At 34.7% G+C, this 19,925-nt stretch overlaps 1 protein-coding gene and 1 pseudogene across 1 annotated transcript; both read left to right on the top strand.

Moving 5' to 3' along the window:
- Positions 1–10,509: 10,509 nt before the first annotated feature.
- LOC101408180 (olfactory receptor 2W1-like) lies at positions 10,510–11,454 on the top strand (annotated as a pseudogene).
- Positions 11,455–16,530: 5,076 nt separating this feature from the next.
- On the top strand, positions 16,531–17,478 carry LOC101408442 (olfactory receptor 2W1-like). Its single transcript, XM_014796266.2, is given in 1 exon segment — positions 16,531–17,478. A coding segment is annotated over 1 exon segment (948 nt).
- Positions 17,479–19,925: the final 2,447 nt, after the last annotated feature.

Here is a 19,925-nt window from a genome sequence, read left to right as displayed (position 1 = left end):
TTGAAAACCCTTAGTCAGGCATTCAGTCTCTACTTGATTCCAGTGTAAATAATTGGAGTATCAAATAAGATTAGTTATTTTCAATAAAGAATGGAGTTCTTAAAAATTATATGAGTGTGTGCCTAGGTATTCTCAGGAAAACCAGGGCCCACGAACAGCTCTATATAGATATTTTGAGCATCATTTCATCTGCTGTGCCATAAGATACATTTGGTGGTTAGAGCTATTTTAACACAGCCTTAAGGAGTTCCAGAGTCTTCTTTCCTTCTGGACCCCACTGAAATATTAAAGCTTTATACATTACATGGTAAACAAATCAGAGGTCAACATTCAAATTAGCTATATGATGCCTCTAAAATCCAAAATAGTCAAACAAATAGTGATATCAGCAAGATGGCAGAACAGCAGTTCTCTACCGTTATCCCCTTACAGAATATCAACGTTGACAATCACCCGCAGACAAAAGTACATTTTTGGGAGTCCAGCGGAGAAGTTCCAGTAGGCCATTGGAGGGTAAAAAGAAAAAATCAAAGAATAGTTGCCTTGAAGAGGGTAAGTTTTACTTTGCCCACATCACACTTTCCCCTAAAGTGGCACAGATCAGGACCAAGAGAGACTTCCTTGGCCTGTGATTTATCCCACAGAGGAAAGTCAGAATGTGAGTGAGTGACTAGCTTCCCCATCCATGTGGGACACTGTCCAAGAGGTCCACTTCTTACTTGCCTTACCTGGAATACTGGAGTCATCTGCAAGGTTGAGGGATTGGGTGCAGAGCAGCCAGAGCTTGGAACTCATCAAAAGGACGTTACTAACTGCTTCATGGTTCTTCCTGTTAATCAATTTGTGGACTCTATCAGGAAGCCTGCCCATGGCTGCCAGAGGTGCCTTACTTGCAGCCCCCCGAAACTGGCCCATGGGTATCCCCAATGTTCCATGGATGTCAAGCATACCCGCTATGCACTCCATGGCCAACCACAGCTCACACTCCCCATTGGAACAGTATTAGGAGGTGAGGCCTTTGGGAGCATTCACCCAAATAGACCATATAGTGAGCCATAAAAAAATAAACTCAATAACTTCTGAGGATAGAAATCATGCAGAGCAGTTATCTGGCCATAACAGAATTAAATTCGAAATCAGTAATAACAACATATCAAGGAAATCTTCAAATATTTGGAAATTAAGCATAATGCTTCCAAAAATACCTATGGTTTAAAGAACAAAGCACAGTAAATAGTCTGATAATGACAACACCATATACCACAACTTTCATACAGCTAGAATAGTGCTTACAGGAAAATATATAACTTTGAGTGCCTGAAGTCAATGATCTAAGCTGCCACCTTTAGAAACTAGAAAAAGAATAGCAAAGTAAACACAAAAAATAGAAAGAAAATAATTTTTAAAAAGAGTGGAAATCAATAAAATAGAAATCAAAAAGTAGAAAAAGTCAACAAAAAATTAATTTTTATAAAAGATTAATAAAATGATAAATTACAAGAAAAACTTAAAAATGAATAATAAATGCTGATATCAGGAATAAAAGAGATACCACTACACGTCCTACAGACATTAAAGGGGTGATAAAGGTATATTATAAACAAGTTAATGTCAATAAATTTGACACTTTAGATAGAATGAACAACCTCTTTAAAAATACATACTGTCAGAACTCACAAAAAAGAAATAGAAAAATTTAAATAGCCTTCTATCTATTAAGGAATGAAATTTGTAATCCAAAATCTCGCTTTGCTTAGATTTTCCAGGAAGCAGACTGAAATGAGAACACATGCTAGAGGTTTTTAAGAGAGTGCTTTTGACGTCAACATCTGTGGAATGGAAGGGAAGAAAGCAGAATTAGGAAGAGTGAGAAGTAAAGCTGTGATTCAGAGTCAAAAGAAAACTTAGCTGACAATGTAGAGAATTATAAAGATGGGCTTGTCCTTCAGAGTTCTCTTGAGATGGTTCAAGTGGGCTGTGGTTTTATCCCCCCATGTCAGTCAGTCACTAAAGGCAAGCTTCCCCGAGAAGATGGTTCTCTTCAGCTAAGCCAATCCTTGAAAGCAGCCGGCTCAGAAATCACTGCTGGAATCACTTTCAGCAGCTGAAGTAATGAGTCCTTCATTCCCGCAGAGACATCTGAGCAGCACGTCACAGTGTCCACCACAAACTTCCTCCAAGACACCTCCAAGTCCAGATAATTTCATCAGTAAATTCTGTCAAACATTTATAAAGGAAATAATGCCAATCTCAAATAAGTGATTTCAAAATATAGAAAGAGAGGGAATGCTTGCTAACTCATTTTGTGAAGTCAGCAGAACTCTAATACAAAAACATAACCATGACCTACAATGAAAAGAAAATTACAGACCGATATCTTTCATGAACATAGATGTATAAATATTTATCAAAATATTAGCAAATTGAATCCAACAATATTAAAAAGGGATAACAGACAGTGACTAAATGAGGCTTATCCCAGAAACACAAGGCTTGGTTTAACATTTGAAAATCAATCATAATACATCACATTAGGAGAATAGAAGAGAAAAAAATCATATGATCATCTCAAAAATTACAGAAAAGGCATCTCATTTATGATTTAGAAAAAAACCTTGACAAACTAGAAATAGAAGGAAACTTCCTCAATCTGATAAAGAGCATCTATGAAAAACCTACAGCTAACATTTTGTAATAAGGATAGAAAAAGAAATAAAAGACATGAATATTATAAAGTAAAAGGTCAAGTTTTTACTTAAAATGAATTTAGTGATGTCACAGGATACAAGTTATCATAAAAGAGTCAATTGTATTTCTATATGTGAGCAATGAATAATTGAAAATGAAATTTTAAAAATACTATTTACAATAGAATGAGAAATCAAATTCCTAGCAATATATCTAATAGAGGGTGTGCATGACCCTGTATTAGTTTCTGAGTCTGCTGTAAAAATTATGACAAATTTAGTGGCTTAAAACAACAGAAATGTATTCTCTCACATTTTGGGAGGGAAGAAGTCCAAAATCAAGGTGTAGTCAGTCCATGCTCCCTCCAAAGGCACTGGGGGAGAATTCTTCTTTGCCTCTTCTACTTTCTGATAGTTCCAGGCATTCCTTGGCTTGTGATTACATAACTCCAATCTCTACCTCTGTCTTCACATGGCTTTCTCCACTGCATCTCAAATCTCCCTCTGCCTTTCTCTTATAAGGACACGTCATCAGATTTATAGCCTACCAAGATAATCCAAGATGATTTCATTTCAAAATCCTTAATTACATCTGCAAAGACCTTTTCTTATGGACTGAATGTTTGTGTCCCCTCAGACCCAAATTCATATGTTGAAGCCCTAACCCCCAACATATTTGGAGATAGAGCCTTTAAAGAGGTAATTAAGTTTAAATGAGGTCATAAAGGTGGAACCCTGACTCCATAGGATTCCTTTCTTTAAAAGATGCCAGAGAGAAGGCGGCCATCTGCAAGCCAGGAAGAGAAGTCTCATCAGAAACTGACCATGCTGGCACCTCAGTCTTAGACTTCTAGCCCCCAAAACTGTGAGAAATTTCTGTTGTTTAAGCCACTCAGTCTATGGTATTTTGTCATGGCAACCTAAGACTAATACACCCTTTTTCCAAATGAGGTCACATTCACAGGTTCTAGGTCGACATATTTTTTGGGAGACCATCATTTCACCTACTACAGTCACCTACACTGAAAACCACAAAGGATTGTGAGAAAAAGTAAAGGCCTGAATAAATGGTGAGATATACCGTGCTCATGGATTAGAAGACTAAATGTTAAGATGTCCGTTATTTTTACACCGATGTATTAATTCGTCCCAAGCTTAATCAAAATCTCAGCAAGGTGGAATTTTCTGTTTTTTTTTTCCTGTTATTAAACATGTTCATTTGGAAAACTAAATGCTACTTGAACCATAAAGCAATCTTAAGTCAGATATTTTGTCTGGAAAAAGATCTATGCATTATGTTTACCAATTAGTTGATCTTACTCTGCCATTTGCTTCCTCTTTACAGTTTTTTGTCACACAAAGGGAAGTATCTGAACCCAGTGGCTGAATCTGGGCTAGCACAGCTGGGATAAAGACATAGGACACTTAGAATAGGGTGAGGAGATAAGACCTCTCTATGGGCATCTGCACCTTTCTGGCACTTGGACTCGGGATGGCAGGCATACTAGGTACGTCACGGCAGAGAAAAGTGAAATGAAAGATTTGAAGACTAGCAGGGAAACAACCCAAGAGGGAGCCAGTGAGATCAAGCCTTAGGGCTGAGCTGGTGGATTCTGAGAGTCACCTCATGTACTGTAAGATGCTCTTTTCAAAAAATAAAAATTAATCTGTTAATTGTGCATGTATATCTACTTTATTTAAAACATGTTAAAAAAGATATCCTCTTTTGCTTCCATTTCACTTCTAATACAATTTGATTTCTTGGATATAACCAGTTTTCTCTCTCCCTCTCTCCTTTTTCTTTTTCCATGTACACACACACACACACACACACACACACACACACACACACAGACTCAAGTTCACAGGTACATTTTCAAAAATAAATCCATTATTTTGTTAGATTTTCTGGTCAATTTTTAGCAACTTTTTACTATTGAGGGAAATTAGTGCTTTACCTTTGATATGAATAGCAAATATTTGTATACATTTAGGATCCATTTGCAGAACTGTATTTCTCAACCTGTCCTTTGACTTTTGGGTATTTTGATGTAATTATGTAGTTGATCTTAATATATTTTATTTTATGGCTCTGGACTTTGACTCATAGATAAGTAAACCTGAATTATTGCAAGTTTCTAAAAGAATTCCTCTTGTCTAAGAAAAAAGTATGATTTTTGATTATTTCAAGCTTTGTTTTGTTTCCTTAAATAGTTTAAAGGTTTCATTATTAATATTTTGCACAATTCCTGTAAAACTTTGCTAGATCTTTTGTTGTTTTTGTTTGTTTTGCTACTTTATATGTAGTCTTCTCTTCCATTATGTTTTCTAACTGATGTTGTTTATCTATGAGGAGAAATTTTCTATTCCATTATCTTGTTGATTTTCCTATTATTTGTGCTGTTTTCTTGCTGCTGCTATTGTTCTCTTTATGTTTAAATGAGAGTATTTATAAGAATAAAAGTATTAGTTCACATATCTTGATTTAAGTGCTTGTAAGCGTTGCTCGACTCCCTTCTAGCATTGTTGTGGAGAAGTCTGGGGCCAGTAGGATTTTTGCCTTTAAACATGACATATCATTTTATCTGATTAATCAATTGATTGTTATCTTTGAAATCTAGTAATTTTACTCGGGTTTTTACCACTTAGTATTTTTTACTTGAAAGAAATTGAGAATTATTTAGTCTGTAGGTCTATATCTTCTTGTATAACTCGTAAAGCACAGTTTATCTTTGATTATTTTAACTTTATACTTTCCTGGTTATTTCCTTTTTCTTGGTTTTAACAATTCTGCATTCTTTATTTCCTTCCATGATTTCAGCTGTATCCATTCTTTTTCTATTTCTATGCTTTTGATTTTTATTTCTTCTGTTTTTAATTCTTCCTTATATTTCTGGCCTGAGTTCTATCAGATCATGCTACATTCCCACTTGCTATTTTGCCATATATTTTATGGATTTTTCCACTTCTGTTTTGTGTTCTAGTCTCATAGTGTCCATCATATTTTTATGGTTGGCTCTTCAAAAATAACGACATTATATTTGTTCACAATTCTTTCCTCCTGTGCTGCAAAAATTTTGTGATGAGTGTTCCTCATCTGCCATTCATTTTCCTATTACTTTATTGGTTCCATTTTTCAGTTTTGCTTATGCCCCATAATAGCTCTTTTGTGTAAAAGCCTGATTCTCTTTTGATATTCATTGTTAACTAGTTCTGTTTTTATTCCCCTATATTAATTATTTGTAGGAGATTCATGTTGGACAAGAGGCAAGTCCTTGTTCTAGGGGGCAAAAATACTATGACTCAAGTGAAATGCGTCTGAGAGCTATTTTAGTCTTTACTTTCCTCAGTCAATTGAGATTTTCCACTCTAGGTCTCCTACAAGGCAAAGTCTCTGTCTCTTCCAGTCTTTCAACAATAAAACACTTGCTTTAAAAGTGACTTACCTCCATGATTCCTATTTCCACTTTTCCTAGACTCCACAAAGAGATCCAGGATAATTTATATTTCTAGCCTTCATTTCCTGTTCCTGTTGTTGTAATGAGAGACAGCTGGCCTTTGACCCTAGGTCTTGTCACTTGATTAGAAGAAGTTGGCTTTTTCAGTTAGATTTGAGCTCAGCAGTGAGGGATATACTCTAACTTCAGCTAGCCCACCTCCATCCCTTTGGTCTTTCTATTTTCACAAACCATTATTTAATAGTTCTGGCTTTCTGATGTATTTTAGATTATCGTGTTTTTGTTCTCCTTATTAATTCTAGATTTATTTCTGAAAGGAGAAGAGGAAAGACAGTTATTTTATTCAACCATAAGAGCATTGAAATTTTTACTTTCGTTAATAATCAATCTTTAATATCATTACAGGACTAATGCTCTATGTTCCTATGAAGTAAACCCCCCGGCAAGGGAAACTAGCCAAAATATTTTTGGGAACTCATGTCAGTCGTAATTATAGTGGGTTACATTGTATATCATATAATGAATGGAAGAGGCAACATTTCAAAATTCTATGCTATGTTTCTAAGTTTACCTCTATCAAATCATTACCACCGGTATTTCTGTGTTACCTTTAAATCCATTACATTTCTTTCTCCTATCATTCACTTGATTGGTTGATATGAGGGGCATGAACCACTATTCTATGTTGAAATCATAAATATACTTGTCAATTAAATTTATTTTAAAACTTTAGATCATTTTTAATAAGATATAAACCATTAAAAAACAAATCATATACTCAGAAAACATAGAGTTGAGTGTTTCACCTATACTATTTATTACTTGTTCACGCTGGGCTTGTCACAAAACTTCTGTGATACCCAGTTTCCATCCTTATAAAAAAGGAATAATAATATCTATGCAGAAGATTTTGAGAATCAATAAGACATAAACAAAAATGTATTGGCGTGAGTAAAGTACAACACAAAACCATTATAGTTATTTTCACTCATATTAGCCTCATATATAATAACACTATTAGTAATGATGATTTTAACCCCAATCTAATTGGAAAAAAGTAGGTGACTTTGGAAATTGATAATTTTCTTCAGGGAAAGTTTTTTGTTTTGTTTTGTTTTACTTTGTTTTGATTTTGTGTTTCTGGGCAATAATCAATATACATTAATTGCTTATGAGATAATCAGGATCCCCAGGTATTTCATCATTGCTCAACAACTTTCATCATCACTCTTCAAGGAAAACTAATTAGCTATCATTCACAGCACAGATGTGTGTCCCTGTTGGATCCTTTCACACAGGAGGGGACAAGACTATTATTATTTGAGCCTATGAACTGGGAGAGGGGAGAGGCAGCCCAGCCTTCTTCCACAAGCAAGAAGTTTCACGGTTTTAATTGAGTAGAAGTGACAGCAGTCTAGGGAGATTTCCGCTTTGTTTAGGTATAATGAAGGCTATTCATCTTGTGTTTTAGAAAATAAAAATACTTTTTTTTCCAAATTTTTCTTGGTTGAATCTTCAGTACTGGAAAGTTTACTTAGCTGAATTAGGGTAAGTGGGGAGAAATTAGGTTGTCTTGGGTAATATTATTAGAGGTTTCTCCACATCAAAATGATTTGCACATGACCTTCTGGCTTTTATACCAATTTCCCACCTAAAATGGCGTATAGGACCTCTACTAATCTCTATGTTAACATCTTTTGAATTAGAGATCCTAAAAATGAAAAAGGTTCTACTTGTCTTCCCATGTGTTTGTGTTTAAACACCTACCCATAATCTATTTCAACAAACATTTATTAGGAGCTTACTAGGTACTTTAGGGAGCATACATCTAATAAAATAAATGTGTACCATAGTGAAAGAGGCAGTAGGTTTGTTGGAAGAAAGAAAATCACGAATTCAGTGCTGAACTATGATGTGTGAAATGAGTTGCAAATCTATGTGTTGATGTGAAGCGATGACTTAACTCTATTTGTGGATGTTGAGTATACTGGTAAAGTTGCCTATGTGGAAGGAGAAGAGGAAAGGTGAACTAGTAAAGATAGGTGACAGAGTTATCTGTCCAGAGCTAGTAACTAAAGCTACAAGAATGAAGGATATCAATGATACAAAGAGAAAAGCAGACTTTACTTAGAGAACATTGGATATGAAGGGAGAGGAATAAAAATGGATCAGAAGATGAAGTGAAGGAAAGCAAACATAAAGAGTGGACTCAAAAGTAGTAATTATGGTGATAAAAGGAACGTTCTACTTTGTAAGAGAGTAATTTCAAAAATAAGATATTGGTCAGTATTGTTGTATGGCACAGATAAACTCAAACAGTTAAGATAATTGAGAAAAGATATTGGTTTTAGAAATTAGGGTCACCTTTGTCTTTGAGATGATATTTTTAGTATGGAGTATATGAGAAAAATTAGAATGTGTTATTGAAGATGCAATTTGGAATTGCTTTTTAAAAACAAACTTCTCCATTAGAGTTTGATACAAGGTAACAGATGAGGAATACAGATTCACTTTTAATATGACTTCTACTGATTGACAACCCTCTCTATGCTTAAATGTGGGACTAGTCACTAGGAATACAATATGAAAGTAAAATAGGTTGAAGTGGTTCATCATTTTGACTACAATGTTATTAGAATTGAGTAGTTACATAGACCGAAGGAAAAATGTAAAGAAATAGTAGAAAACCTTTATAAAAATAAGAAACGGACATACTTATGGAGAAGAAGACTACAGGAGACAGCAAATAATGGAATCAACAGTACAGAGAGGTCAAACAATATCTACAACAGAGTAGGCCAATTTTTTGATCTGATGAAAAATAAGAAGCAAAAGATAGGTGCCAATACAGAGAAGTTTGAGGTGAAAAGCAATAAATTTGACTTTTACAAGGAAATGGTAGAATTCCAGATAAGCTAAAAGAGGAAAACTAAAGTTAGCCTTAAACTGATTGTATATTTGCCCAATGATCCTCAATGGGAGTAATGTACTCCACAGGGGACTTTTGGCAATGTCTGGAGACATTTTTGATTGTCACAGTTGAGGAAGGAGTGTTGATGTCAACCAGCGGGTAGAGACCAGTGATGCTGCTGAACATCCAACAAAGCACAGAACAGCTCCCACAACTAAGTATTACCCATCCCCGAATGTCAATAGTTCCAAAGTTGAGAAACCTTCTTCTAGGGGAATGAAATAACTCGGCAAAATGATAGCTTCCACCTATAAATCCCAGCAATAAGGAGAGCAAGATGCTCTTACAGATGCCCTACACCCTCAGCTTCCTCTATCCTGACCTTCAGTGATAAGAAGTACATCAAATTTCATCCAGTTCTTTTATTCATAATTTTATTTAATATTTTTGAATTCGTTGCCATACACGCAGAACTAGATGAAAGTGCATTTCTGAGAAAGAGACTGAGAAGTTATCTGCAAAAAGAGACTAGCACTGTGGTTAAAAGAAGTCCCTTGAGAAAGAAAGTGTTGGATTTAAATTTTGGTGCTCACTAAACAAAGGGACAAAGTAGAGAATAATGTTGATATAAGTGATATTATTATATGTTCTCCCAGTCTAGGCTATCCTGTCTCTGAGGTGTAAATACATATTTTTTAAGTTGTATGATGAATATGTACAGCACTAAAGTAAGAGGAGCAAGTCCAAAATTGCTTCTTACTTTCATGTGACAGTTAGAGTAATAAGAATGGTTACTCATGCCCATTTCCCACTCAGTCAATCAATCAAACAATTAAAGAATTGAATTTTTTCAAGAAGTTCCAAGAATCTGCATATTTGAAAATAACTCCAAGAAATTTTAATGATCAGGCAGAACTGGAAATTACTCTTTTTGTCTTATTTAATATTAATGTGACTTTGTTCCATAGTGGAAAAGATGTTAAAATAATTGCAACAAAAAAAGCAAATGGTAAGCTACTGATTCAAATTCTTCATCATTTAGCATGTATCCTTTAGCTGCTATATTTAGGCACAGGGGAAATTCTGCCAGTAAAGACTCAGTCACACTGAGAGACCCTTAATGACGTTAAATTGAACATAGTTCTCTTTTAGATACTCTAGTGATTGATATAGATTTCTAGGTTTATCAATCTTTTCATTATAATCCACATTTGAACATTTCCTTTGATATTTAAAAAACTATCCGATAATCCATCAGTCTTACTATCGTAGCTTAAATTTTTACATTATGTGAACTAATGAAAAATTAAATTTATTATTTTGATAATAAAAATGTTATCCATATCTCTAATGCAATGCTTGTTATTAATATGTAAAGTTTCTTAATATGGTTAGTATGGTTTCCAATATTGATTAATCTATCTTCAGAATTCCTATTAAGAGAAGCAAAAGAATGATCAATGATAGCTACTTTGGTGGATTCATGCTCCTTGGATTCACAGAGCAGCCTCGACTGGAGATGATCATCTCTGGGGTTGTCTTTTTCTTCTACACAATTGCCTTAATGGGAAATACAGCCATCATCCTACTGTCTTTCCTAGATGACCATCTCCAAACTCCCATGTACTTCTTCCTCAGAAATTTGGCCATCTTGGATCTCTGTTACACCACAAATATAGTCCCACAGATGTTGGTCAATATCTGGGGCAAAAACAAAAGAATTACCTTTGGTGGCTGTGCCTTTCAACTTTTCACTGATGTGGTACTGTGCTCAGTCAAATGCATCCTTCTGGCTGTGATGTCATGTGACTGATTCAATGCTATCTGCAAGCCTCTGCACTATATGACCATAATGAACCCCCAACTTTGCCAAGGCCTTGTGGCCATCACCAGGGTGTTGGTGTTATTAATTGCATGATACTTTCCCCCTATGCCATGAGTCTTCCTCAATGTGGAAATCACCAACTGGATCACTTTTTCTGTGAAATATCTGCAATGGTCAAGATTGCATGTGTGGACACCACAGTCATGGAAGAAACCTTATTTGCATTTTTTTTTTATTTTCCTCACACCATTTCTTCTCATTCTGGTCTCCTATGGCTTCATTGCTGTAGCTGTGCTCAAGATCAAGTCTGCAGCAGAGAGACGAAAGGCATTTGGGACCTGTTCCTCCCATCTCATTGTGGTATCCATCTTCTATGGGACTGTTATCTACATGTACATAAAACCAGGAAGCAGTCCTTCTCAGGATGAGGGTAAACTTCTCAGTATCTTTTATTCCATTGTTACCCCCAGTTTGAACCCAATGATCTATACACTAAGGAATAAGGAGTTCAAGGGGGCCATGAAGAGGCTGATTGGAAAAGAAAAACATTCTGGAGGAACATCAGGACATTAATCTTTTTACAAGAAGTTTCCAACAAAGAAATTGGCCTTGTGTAACCTTTAAATCATAGCTGACCTATTTCATAGTAGTCATCAAGTAAAAGTGAACTGAAAGTGAAAATAATACCTAAAAATTTTATTTATATTTTAGCATCAACGTCTCAAATTGTCAAGGGTTGATAATAAATTAATTTTCTTTCAATGTCACTAGTTATCATGTCTGATAATTTATCTGCAGCTGTTGCAACCAAACAGGTTCCCTGAAGTCCAAGAGCTGTGTGAAGAGGAGAGAGGGGAAGCATTCTACAAAAGTTGGGTTCAAATTATGATTGATCATATATCTTTATCATGACGCTGTAAAAAAAATGCGTAAATTCAATGTTCTAACTATAAATTTTTACTATGACTCATCAATCTGTTCCTGCTAAGACTAAATCATCTTTGTGCAGATCTCAAATGTTCCTGTCATCTCTACCTACTTTAAAAGAATCCTCTTATATGAAGTAACCTGTCTAAAATATATCACTATTTGTATATATTTTCTCCATGAGTCGGGACTTTCTCAAAATTATGCTACCAAAATAAAGTGTGGGAATAAATTAAATACAGAGGTTGATATGATTATAATGTCAATGAATCATCCTTGGTTTCAAAGTTTTGTGTTCATACAGGAAGTACATTAATCTTTTCTGTAAATCGGTAGTAAGTAATATGTTTATTAACTCTTTTTATAAGGTCAGCATGAAGCTGATTTCAAAATGTAACAAAGATATTACCAAAAAATTAAAAAAGGAAAGAATAACATTTAGCAATATTTCTCATGAACATGGATCCAAACATCCTTAACAAAATAGTAACAAATCAACCCCAGAAATAGAGGCTAATACATTTCATTTAGGTGAGTTTACTCCAACTATGCAAGGTTGAGTTTGAAAATCAATTATCTCATTATTCTGTTACTGTCATCTCTGAGACTGAGAGAATAAATGTGAAAAATAACAAGATTATCTCCATAGATTCAGAAAAGCATATCAACATTCATTTATGTAAAATAAAGATTCTTCAAAACCTTGAAATAGAAACAATGTGCTACATAGTGACATAGTGACAATGATTAAACTTCCAGCAAACATTGTATTCAAGGATGAGGATAAGCAAACTAACCAATGGAACCTTATAGAGTCCAGAAACAGACTCTACACACAGACATCAACCAGTTTATGACAACTGTGACACTGCAGTGCAGTAGGGAAATGATAGTCTTGTCAATAAATAGTTCCAGGTCAAATGGATATCTTTATGGGAGAAATAATATCTAAACCTTATATGCAAAAATCACTTTCAACCTGATTATAGATACAAATGTGGAAAGTAAAACAACATGAGTTTCAATGGTGCTCTTCATGAATTTTGAACAGGAAAAGATTTATTAACTAAGACATAAAGTATTAAACATAATAGGAGTGATTAAACTAGAATATCGTAAAATTAAGAACATCTGTTTAATGGACCAAACGGTCCGTTATAAGGTAATGTGTGTGTGTGTGTGTCCGTCTCTCTATCCCAAAGAAAGGACTCCTATCCAGAATATATAAAGAATTCTTAAAAATCAATAAGAAAAAGACAGATAATCTAATAGAACAGTCACTTCGCAAGAGAGGATATCCAACTGGCGAATACGTGAAAATATACTCAACTTCAGTAATCATCAAGGAAAATTATAATGATGAAGAGGAATCAATTACCTTTATTAATTTGGGGTTTATTTTTGAGAGGAGAAGAGGAAAGACAGTTCTTCTTTTCAACTATAAGAACACTAAAATTTTGACTTTCAATGATAATCAATCTCTAAGATGATTACAGGGCTAATGCTTCATGTTCCTATAAAGTAACCCTCCCCCTGCCCCCCGCGAGGAAAACTAGAAAAAATATTTTTGGAAACTCATGTCAGTGGTAATTATATTGGGTTACATTGGATATCATATTATGAACGGAACAGGCAACATTTCTAAATTCTACACTATGTTTCTAAGTTTACCTCTATCAAATCACTACCACTGTATTTCTGTGTTACTTTTATATCCATTACATTTCTTTCTCCTCTCATTCATTTGGTAGATGTAAACTACAGGCATCAAACACTATTCTATGCTGAAATCGTAAATATATTTGTCAATTAAATTTATTTAAAACCTTTAGATCATTTATGAGAAGACATGAACCATTAAAAAACAAATCATAGACTTAGAAAATGCAGAGTTGAGTGTTTCAGCTATACTGTTCATTACTTGTTCATGCTGGGCTTATTACAAAATGGCACAAGGTTTCTATCCATATAAAAAAGGAATGATATCCACTCAAAAGATTTTGAGAATCAATAAGACATAATATACAAAAATGTATCGCGATGAATAAAGCACAACACAAAACAATTATAATTATTTTCACTCATTAGCCTCATTTATAATAAGGCTATAATAGTAATGATTTTAGTCTCAATCAAAGTTGAGAAAAGTAGCTGATTTTGGAGATTAGTAAATTCTCTCCCGGGAAAATTTTTTGTTTTGTTTTGTTTTACTTTGCTTTGATTTTGTGTTTCTGAGCAATTATCTATATACATAAATTGCTTATGAGATAGTCAGGATCCCCAGGTATTTCATCATTGCTCAACAACTTTCATCATTGTTCTTAAGGGAACACTATTTAGCTATCATTCACAGCACAGATGTGTCTCTTTGTTGGATTCTTGCGCACAGGAGAGGACAAAAGTATTCTTATTATTTGAGCCTATGCACTGGGAGAGGGGAGAGGCAGTGGCAGCCTCCTTCCAAAAGCGTCTTCTTTCACGGTGATAACTGAGCAGAAGTGACAGCAGTCTAGGGATATTTCTGCTTGGTTTAGATATAATGAAGAATATTCATCTTGCATTTTAGAAAATAAAAATAATTTTTTCTTCCAAATTTTTCTTGGTTGAATCATCAGCACTGAAAAGTTTACTCAGCTGAATTAGGGTAAGTGGGGAGAAATTAGGTTGTCTTGGGTAATATTATTAGAGGTTTCTCCACATCAAAATGGTTTGCACATGACCTTCTGGCTTTTATATCAATTTTCCCCCTATAATGGCATATAACACATCTATTGATCTCTATGTTAACATCTTTTGAGTTGGAGATCTTAAAAATGAAAAAGGTTGTACTTCTCTACCCATGTGTTTGTGTTTAAACACCTACTCATAATCTATTTCAACAAACATTTCCTAAGAGCTTACTAGGTACTTTAGGGAGCATACATCTAATAAAATAAATGTGTACCATAGTGAAAGAGGCAGTGGATTTGTTGGAAGAATAAAAATCATGAACTCAGTGTTGAATTATGATGTGTGAAATCAGTTACAAATCTATGTGTTGAAGTGCTGACTTAAACCTATTTGTCGATATTGAGTACACTGGTAAAATTGCCTCTCTGGAAGTAGAGGAAGAAAGGTGAACTAGTAAAGATAGATGACAGAGTTATCTGTCCAAAGCCAATAAGCTGTAAGAATGAAGGATATCAATAGGTACAGAGAGAAAAGCAGAAATTAGTTAAGGAACATTGGATATGGATGGAGCTGAAGAGAAATGGATGAGAAGATGAAGTGAAGGAAAGTAAAGGTAAAGAAAGGACTCAACAGAAGTAATAACAGTAGTAAAAGGGATATCCTGCTTTGGAAGACAGTAGAATTATTTCAAAAACAAGATATTGGTCAGTATTGTTGTATGGCACAAATAAACTCAAACAGTTAAGATAATCCTCAATGATAAGAACTACATCAAATTTTATTCAATTCTTTTATTCATGATTTTATTTAAGATTTTTGAATTCATTGCCATACATGCAGAACTAGATGAAAGTGCGTTTCTGAGAAGGAGACTGGGAAGTTATCTCAAAAAAGAGACTAGCACCGTGGTGAAAAGAACTCCCTCCAAGAAAGAAAGACTTGGGTTTAAATTTTGGTGCTCACTAAATAAAGGGACAAAGTAGGGAATAATGTTGATATAGGTGATATTATTATATTTTCCCTGATTCTAGGCTATTCTGTCTCTGAGGTGTAAATATATATTTTTTGAGTTGTATGGTAAATATGTACAGTAATGAGGTAAGAGAAGCAAGTCCAAATTTCTTTGTACTTTTCTGTGGCAGTTACAGTAATAAGAATGGTTACTTGTGCCCATTTACCACTCAGTCGATCAATCAGTTGAATTTTTTTGAGAAGTTCCAGGAATCCCCATATTTGAAAATAACTGCAAGAAATTTTAGTGATCAGACAGAACTGGAAATTACTCTCTTTGTTTTATTTCATAATAATGTGACTTTACTCCTAGTGGAATATATATTAAATAATCACATTAAAAAGAACAAAAGTAGGGGGTCGGCTCCGTGGTGTGGCGGTTAAGCACCTGCGCTCTGCTGCTGGTGGCCTGAGTTCGGATCCTGGGCGCGCACGGACCCACTGTTTGTTGGGTCATGCTGTGGCGGTGTCCCATGTGAAGTGGAGGAAGATGGGCACGGATGTTGGCCCAGGGTCAGTCTTCCTCAGCAAAAAGAGGAGAATTGGCATGGATGTTATCTCAGGGCTGATCTTCCTCACAAAAAAAAAGAACAAATGTAAAGTTATTGATTAAAATTCTTCATCCTGCAGCATGCATCCTTTAGTTGCTATATTTTGGGGCAGAGAAAATTCGGCCAGTAAATAACCTGTCACACTGAAAGACATTTAATGACATTAAATTGAACAAAGTTCTCTTTATATACTCTATTGTTTGATACAGATTTCTAGGTTTTACCAATCTTCTCATTATCCACATTTGAACATTTCCTTTGATATTCAAAAACAACTACCCAATAATCCATCAGTCTTACTATCGTAGCTTAAATTTTTACATTATCTGAGCCATTGAAAATTTAAATTTATAATTTTGATAAAAATGTTATATCTCGAATGTAATGCCTGATTTAAATCTGGCAGTGAAGTTTCTGAATGTACTCATTATGGCTTCCCATATGTTGATTATTCTATTTTCAGAATTGCTATTAAGAAAAAAGAAAAATAATGATGAATGATAGCTACTTTGGTGGATTTATACTCCTTGGATTCACAGGGCAGCCTCGACTGGAGATGATCATCTCTGGGGTTGTCTTTTTCTTCTACACCTTTGCCTTAATGGGAAATACAGCCATCATCCTACTGTCTTTCCTAGATGACCATCTCCAAACTCCCATGTACTTCTTCCTCAGAAATTTGGCCATCTTGGATCTCTGTTACACCACAAATATAATCCCACAGATGTTGGTCAATATCTGGGGCAAAAACAAAAGAATTACCTTTGGTGGCTGCGCCTTTCAACTTTTCACCGATATGGTACTGTGCTCAGTCGAATGCATCCTTCTGGCTGTGATGTCTTGTGACCGATTCAATGCTATCTGCAAGCCTCTGCACTATATGACCATAATGAACCCCCAACTTTGCCAGGGCCTTGTGGCCATCACCTGGATAGTTGGTGTTATTAATTGCATGATACTTTCCCCCTATGCCATGAGTCTTCCTTGATGTGGAAATCACCAACTGGATCACTTTTTCTGTGAAATATCCGCAATGGTCAAGATTGCATGTGTGGACACCACAGCCATGGAGGTAACCACATTTTCCATGTGCCTCATTATAGTTCTTGTTCCTCTTCTTCTCATTCTGGTTTCTTATGGCTTCATTGCTGTAGCTATGCTCAAGATAAAATCTGCAATGGGGAGACAAAAAGCATTTGGGACCTGTTCCTCCCATCTCATTGTGGTATCCATCTTTTATGGGACTGTTATCTACATGTACATACAACCAGGAAACAGTCCTTCTCAGGATGAGGGTAAACTTCTCAGTATCTTTTATTCCATTGTTATTCCCAGCTTGAACCCACTGATCTACACGCTAAGGAATAAGGAGTTCAAGGGGGCCATGAAGAGGCTGATTGGAAAAGAAAAAAGTTCCATGGAACCAGTAGGACACTGATTCTTCTCCCCAGCAATGTCCAATATGGAAATTTGCCTTTTAGAACTTTTGAAAGTAAGCAACTTATTTTGTATTTAGCACCTGAGAGAAAGAAAATACTCAGAAAACATATAATAAAAATTACAATCAAATGCAATGTATTGAATAGCAATTACATGCTGATATACATACAAAAACCCATATTTCAAATGAAATTGTAAACTGAAGTGCCAACACTAAAAGTAACTTACATTAGGCACTGATTTTTTTTAAATTATACATGTCCCAATTATATTGACATTCATCAATTTAACTCTAATCTTCTTCTTTGATTATGCTAACTATTGTCATGAATTCAAGGAGGCTAAAAGTTGTTCTTGAAGCACCCTGTTTTAAGGTCTGACACCTTTGCCCCAACCAATCCCAGGAATATTACCACATTTGGAAATCTCCAGCTTGACGGGAAAGTGGTCAACTACTTATTGACCAAGATGATCACGAGTTCTAGTTATGAACCATATTAATAATGATGTGATGTTAATTGACCAAAATTTTCTTTTGGACACCAAAAATTTCTTTCGTCTAATAGCTTCCTCTGCCCAAATAATTACCCAAAAAAGAACCCAGTCCTTGTGATCACAGAAAGAAAAACATTTTATGTCACGTTCTACTAACAGGATTTAAGATAGTAATGCTTTTCGCTTTCCTACTTGGTCTTCCAAATCTTTACTGCTTATTTTGGGTGCAAGTGTGGAGGTCTTACCATGGCACCTGGCTTGAAAAGTACTAAATTCCTACTCTGGGTGCTTGGGAAAAACTGACACATGGAAAGGTGATTTTAACGGCCACTGAAATGGCCTCTTCTCTTTGTCTTTCTCTAAAACGTTTTTTTAAAATCATGTCTCCATCATTCTGGTCAGATTATAATCTTCCCCACATTTAGGAAGAAAGATAAATGTTGATGCACAGAGGACGGTTCAGAGCTATATTATCAGCCCATAAGTTTAAAAAGTTAAGACTTTTTGATCACTTTGTTTATATTTCTGGTCCAGTGCCCAATATTACTTTTTCTTGCTCCATCTTTAATCATATCATGGTAATCACACTGTCATATAATGCCATTCACATGAAAGAGGTTAAAAAAAAAGACTAGAATGATTCATTGTATTTCTCTTACTCCTCTCTCCCTTGAGAAAGTTGAAAGCTTAAATATAGTGAAAAATTAATAATATTTTATTTTGTTGTTTTAGTAGTTCTTGAGTGTGAAAAATAAATTTAACAGAATTCTGAAGTCTAGATGTTCCCATTGGAATGGCTAAAGTAAAATATTCTACGTAGTTGTTTTGAAACGTCATGAATTCTGAGATATTTGTAGTAACTATTTAAGCTCTGCTGTGACTTTTCTTTTCATCCCAGCTTCCCAGTTGATGGCATTACTTTTAGAAGTTTTTCTAAATCTCTAGAGCAGAAAGACATCTAGCATTTTGTAATATATATTTAGTACTTTTAGGACTTTTAAGAGTGCTGTGTTTTCCAGGAATTCCAACATCCAAAGAATAAGTGTTCAAAAAATAAAAAAGAGAGAAGAGAAAAAACAAAGGGGAAGTTACTAAATATATACAAGGGAATTTTTCAGATTGAAAGAACATAAATGTACAGCTTAAAGGATTATTGTACAATAAACTTTAATGTAAAGCCCACTTGGTCAAGTTTTAGAAAAATTTATTCAGAGGTGCCCAAAGTGCCCCTTCCTGATTATAATCCTTGTCTTTCCTACCTAGCGGTAATCATCAGTCTTAACAGATATGGGTTTCAATTTCTCCCTTCGCCTTACAGATGCTTTACCTAATCGTGCATCTCTAAATAATGTAGTAACTTTAATGTTTTTAGAATTTTATATAAATGGATTCTGTTGTGCCTGACTTCTTTCAAATAACATCACATTTTGAAGATTCATTCATGTATGAGCATTTCAGTACTTCATTTATTTCCACTAATGTACTATTTCTTAATATACATATATAATTTACCCATTCTGCTGTTCAAAAAAATTAATTTTAATAATATATAATTATATGTGTATTAACATATGTTTCAAAGTTCTTTTTATGAGATTTATTCCTGGATTTAACATTTTTTTATTTAATTTATTTAAACTAAAAAGAAAAAATTAGCCATTACTCCCATCCCCCGCACCCTACCTCTGGCAAACTTCAAACTGTTCTCTGTACCTACGGGCTTGTTTTTTCTTTTTAACATATATCTTTTAGATTCCAAGTATAAGAGATCATTCGGTATTTGTCTTTCTCTGTCTGACTTATTTTACTTATCCTAACGCCCTTGAGGTCCATCCATGTTGTCGCAAATGGCAAAATTTCATTCTTTTTATGGCTGAATAATATTCATAAATGTATATTCATATATACATATATATACACACACACACATACACATATACAATAATTTCT

The sequence above is a fragment of the Ceratotherium simum genome, chromosome 13 (genome assembly GCF_057802395.1).
Source record: "Ceratotherium simum simum isolate JZ-2026a chromosome 13, ASM5780239v1, whole genome shotgun sequence".
NCBI classification, from domain to species: Eukaryota; Metazoa; Chordata; class Mammalia; order Perissodactyla; family Rhinocerotidae; genus Ceratotherium; species Ceratotherium simum.
The sequence above is the reverse complement of the archived record's forward strand: the minus strand, read 5'-3'. Positions and strand labels throughout refer to the sequence as shown.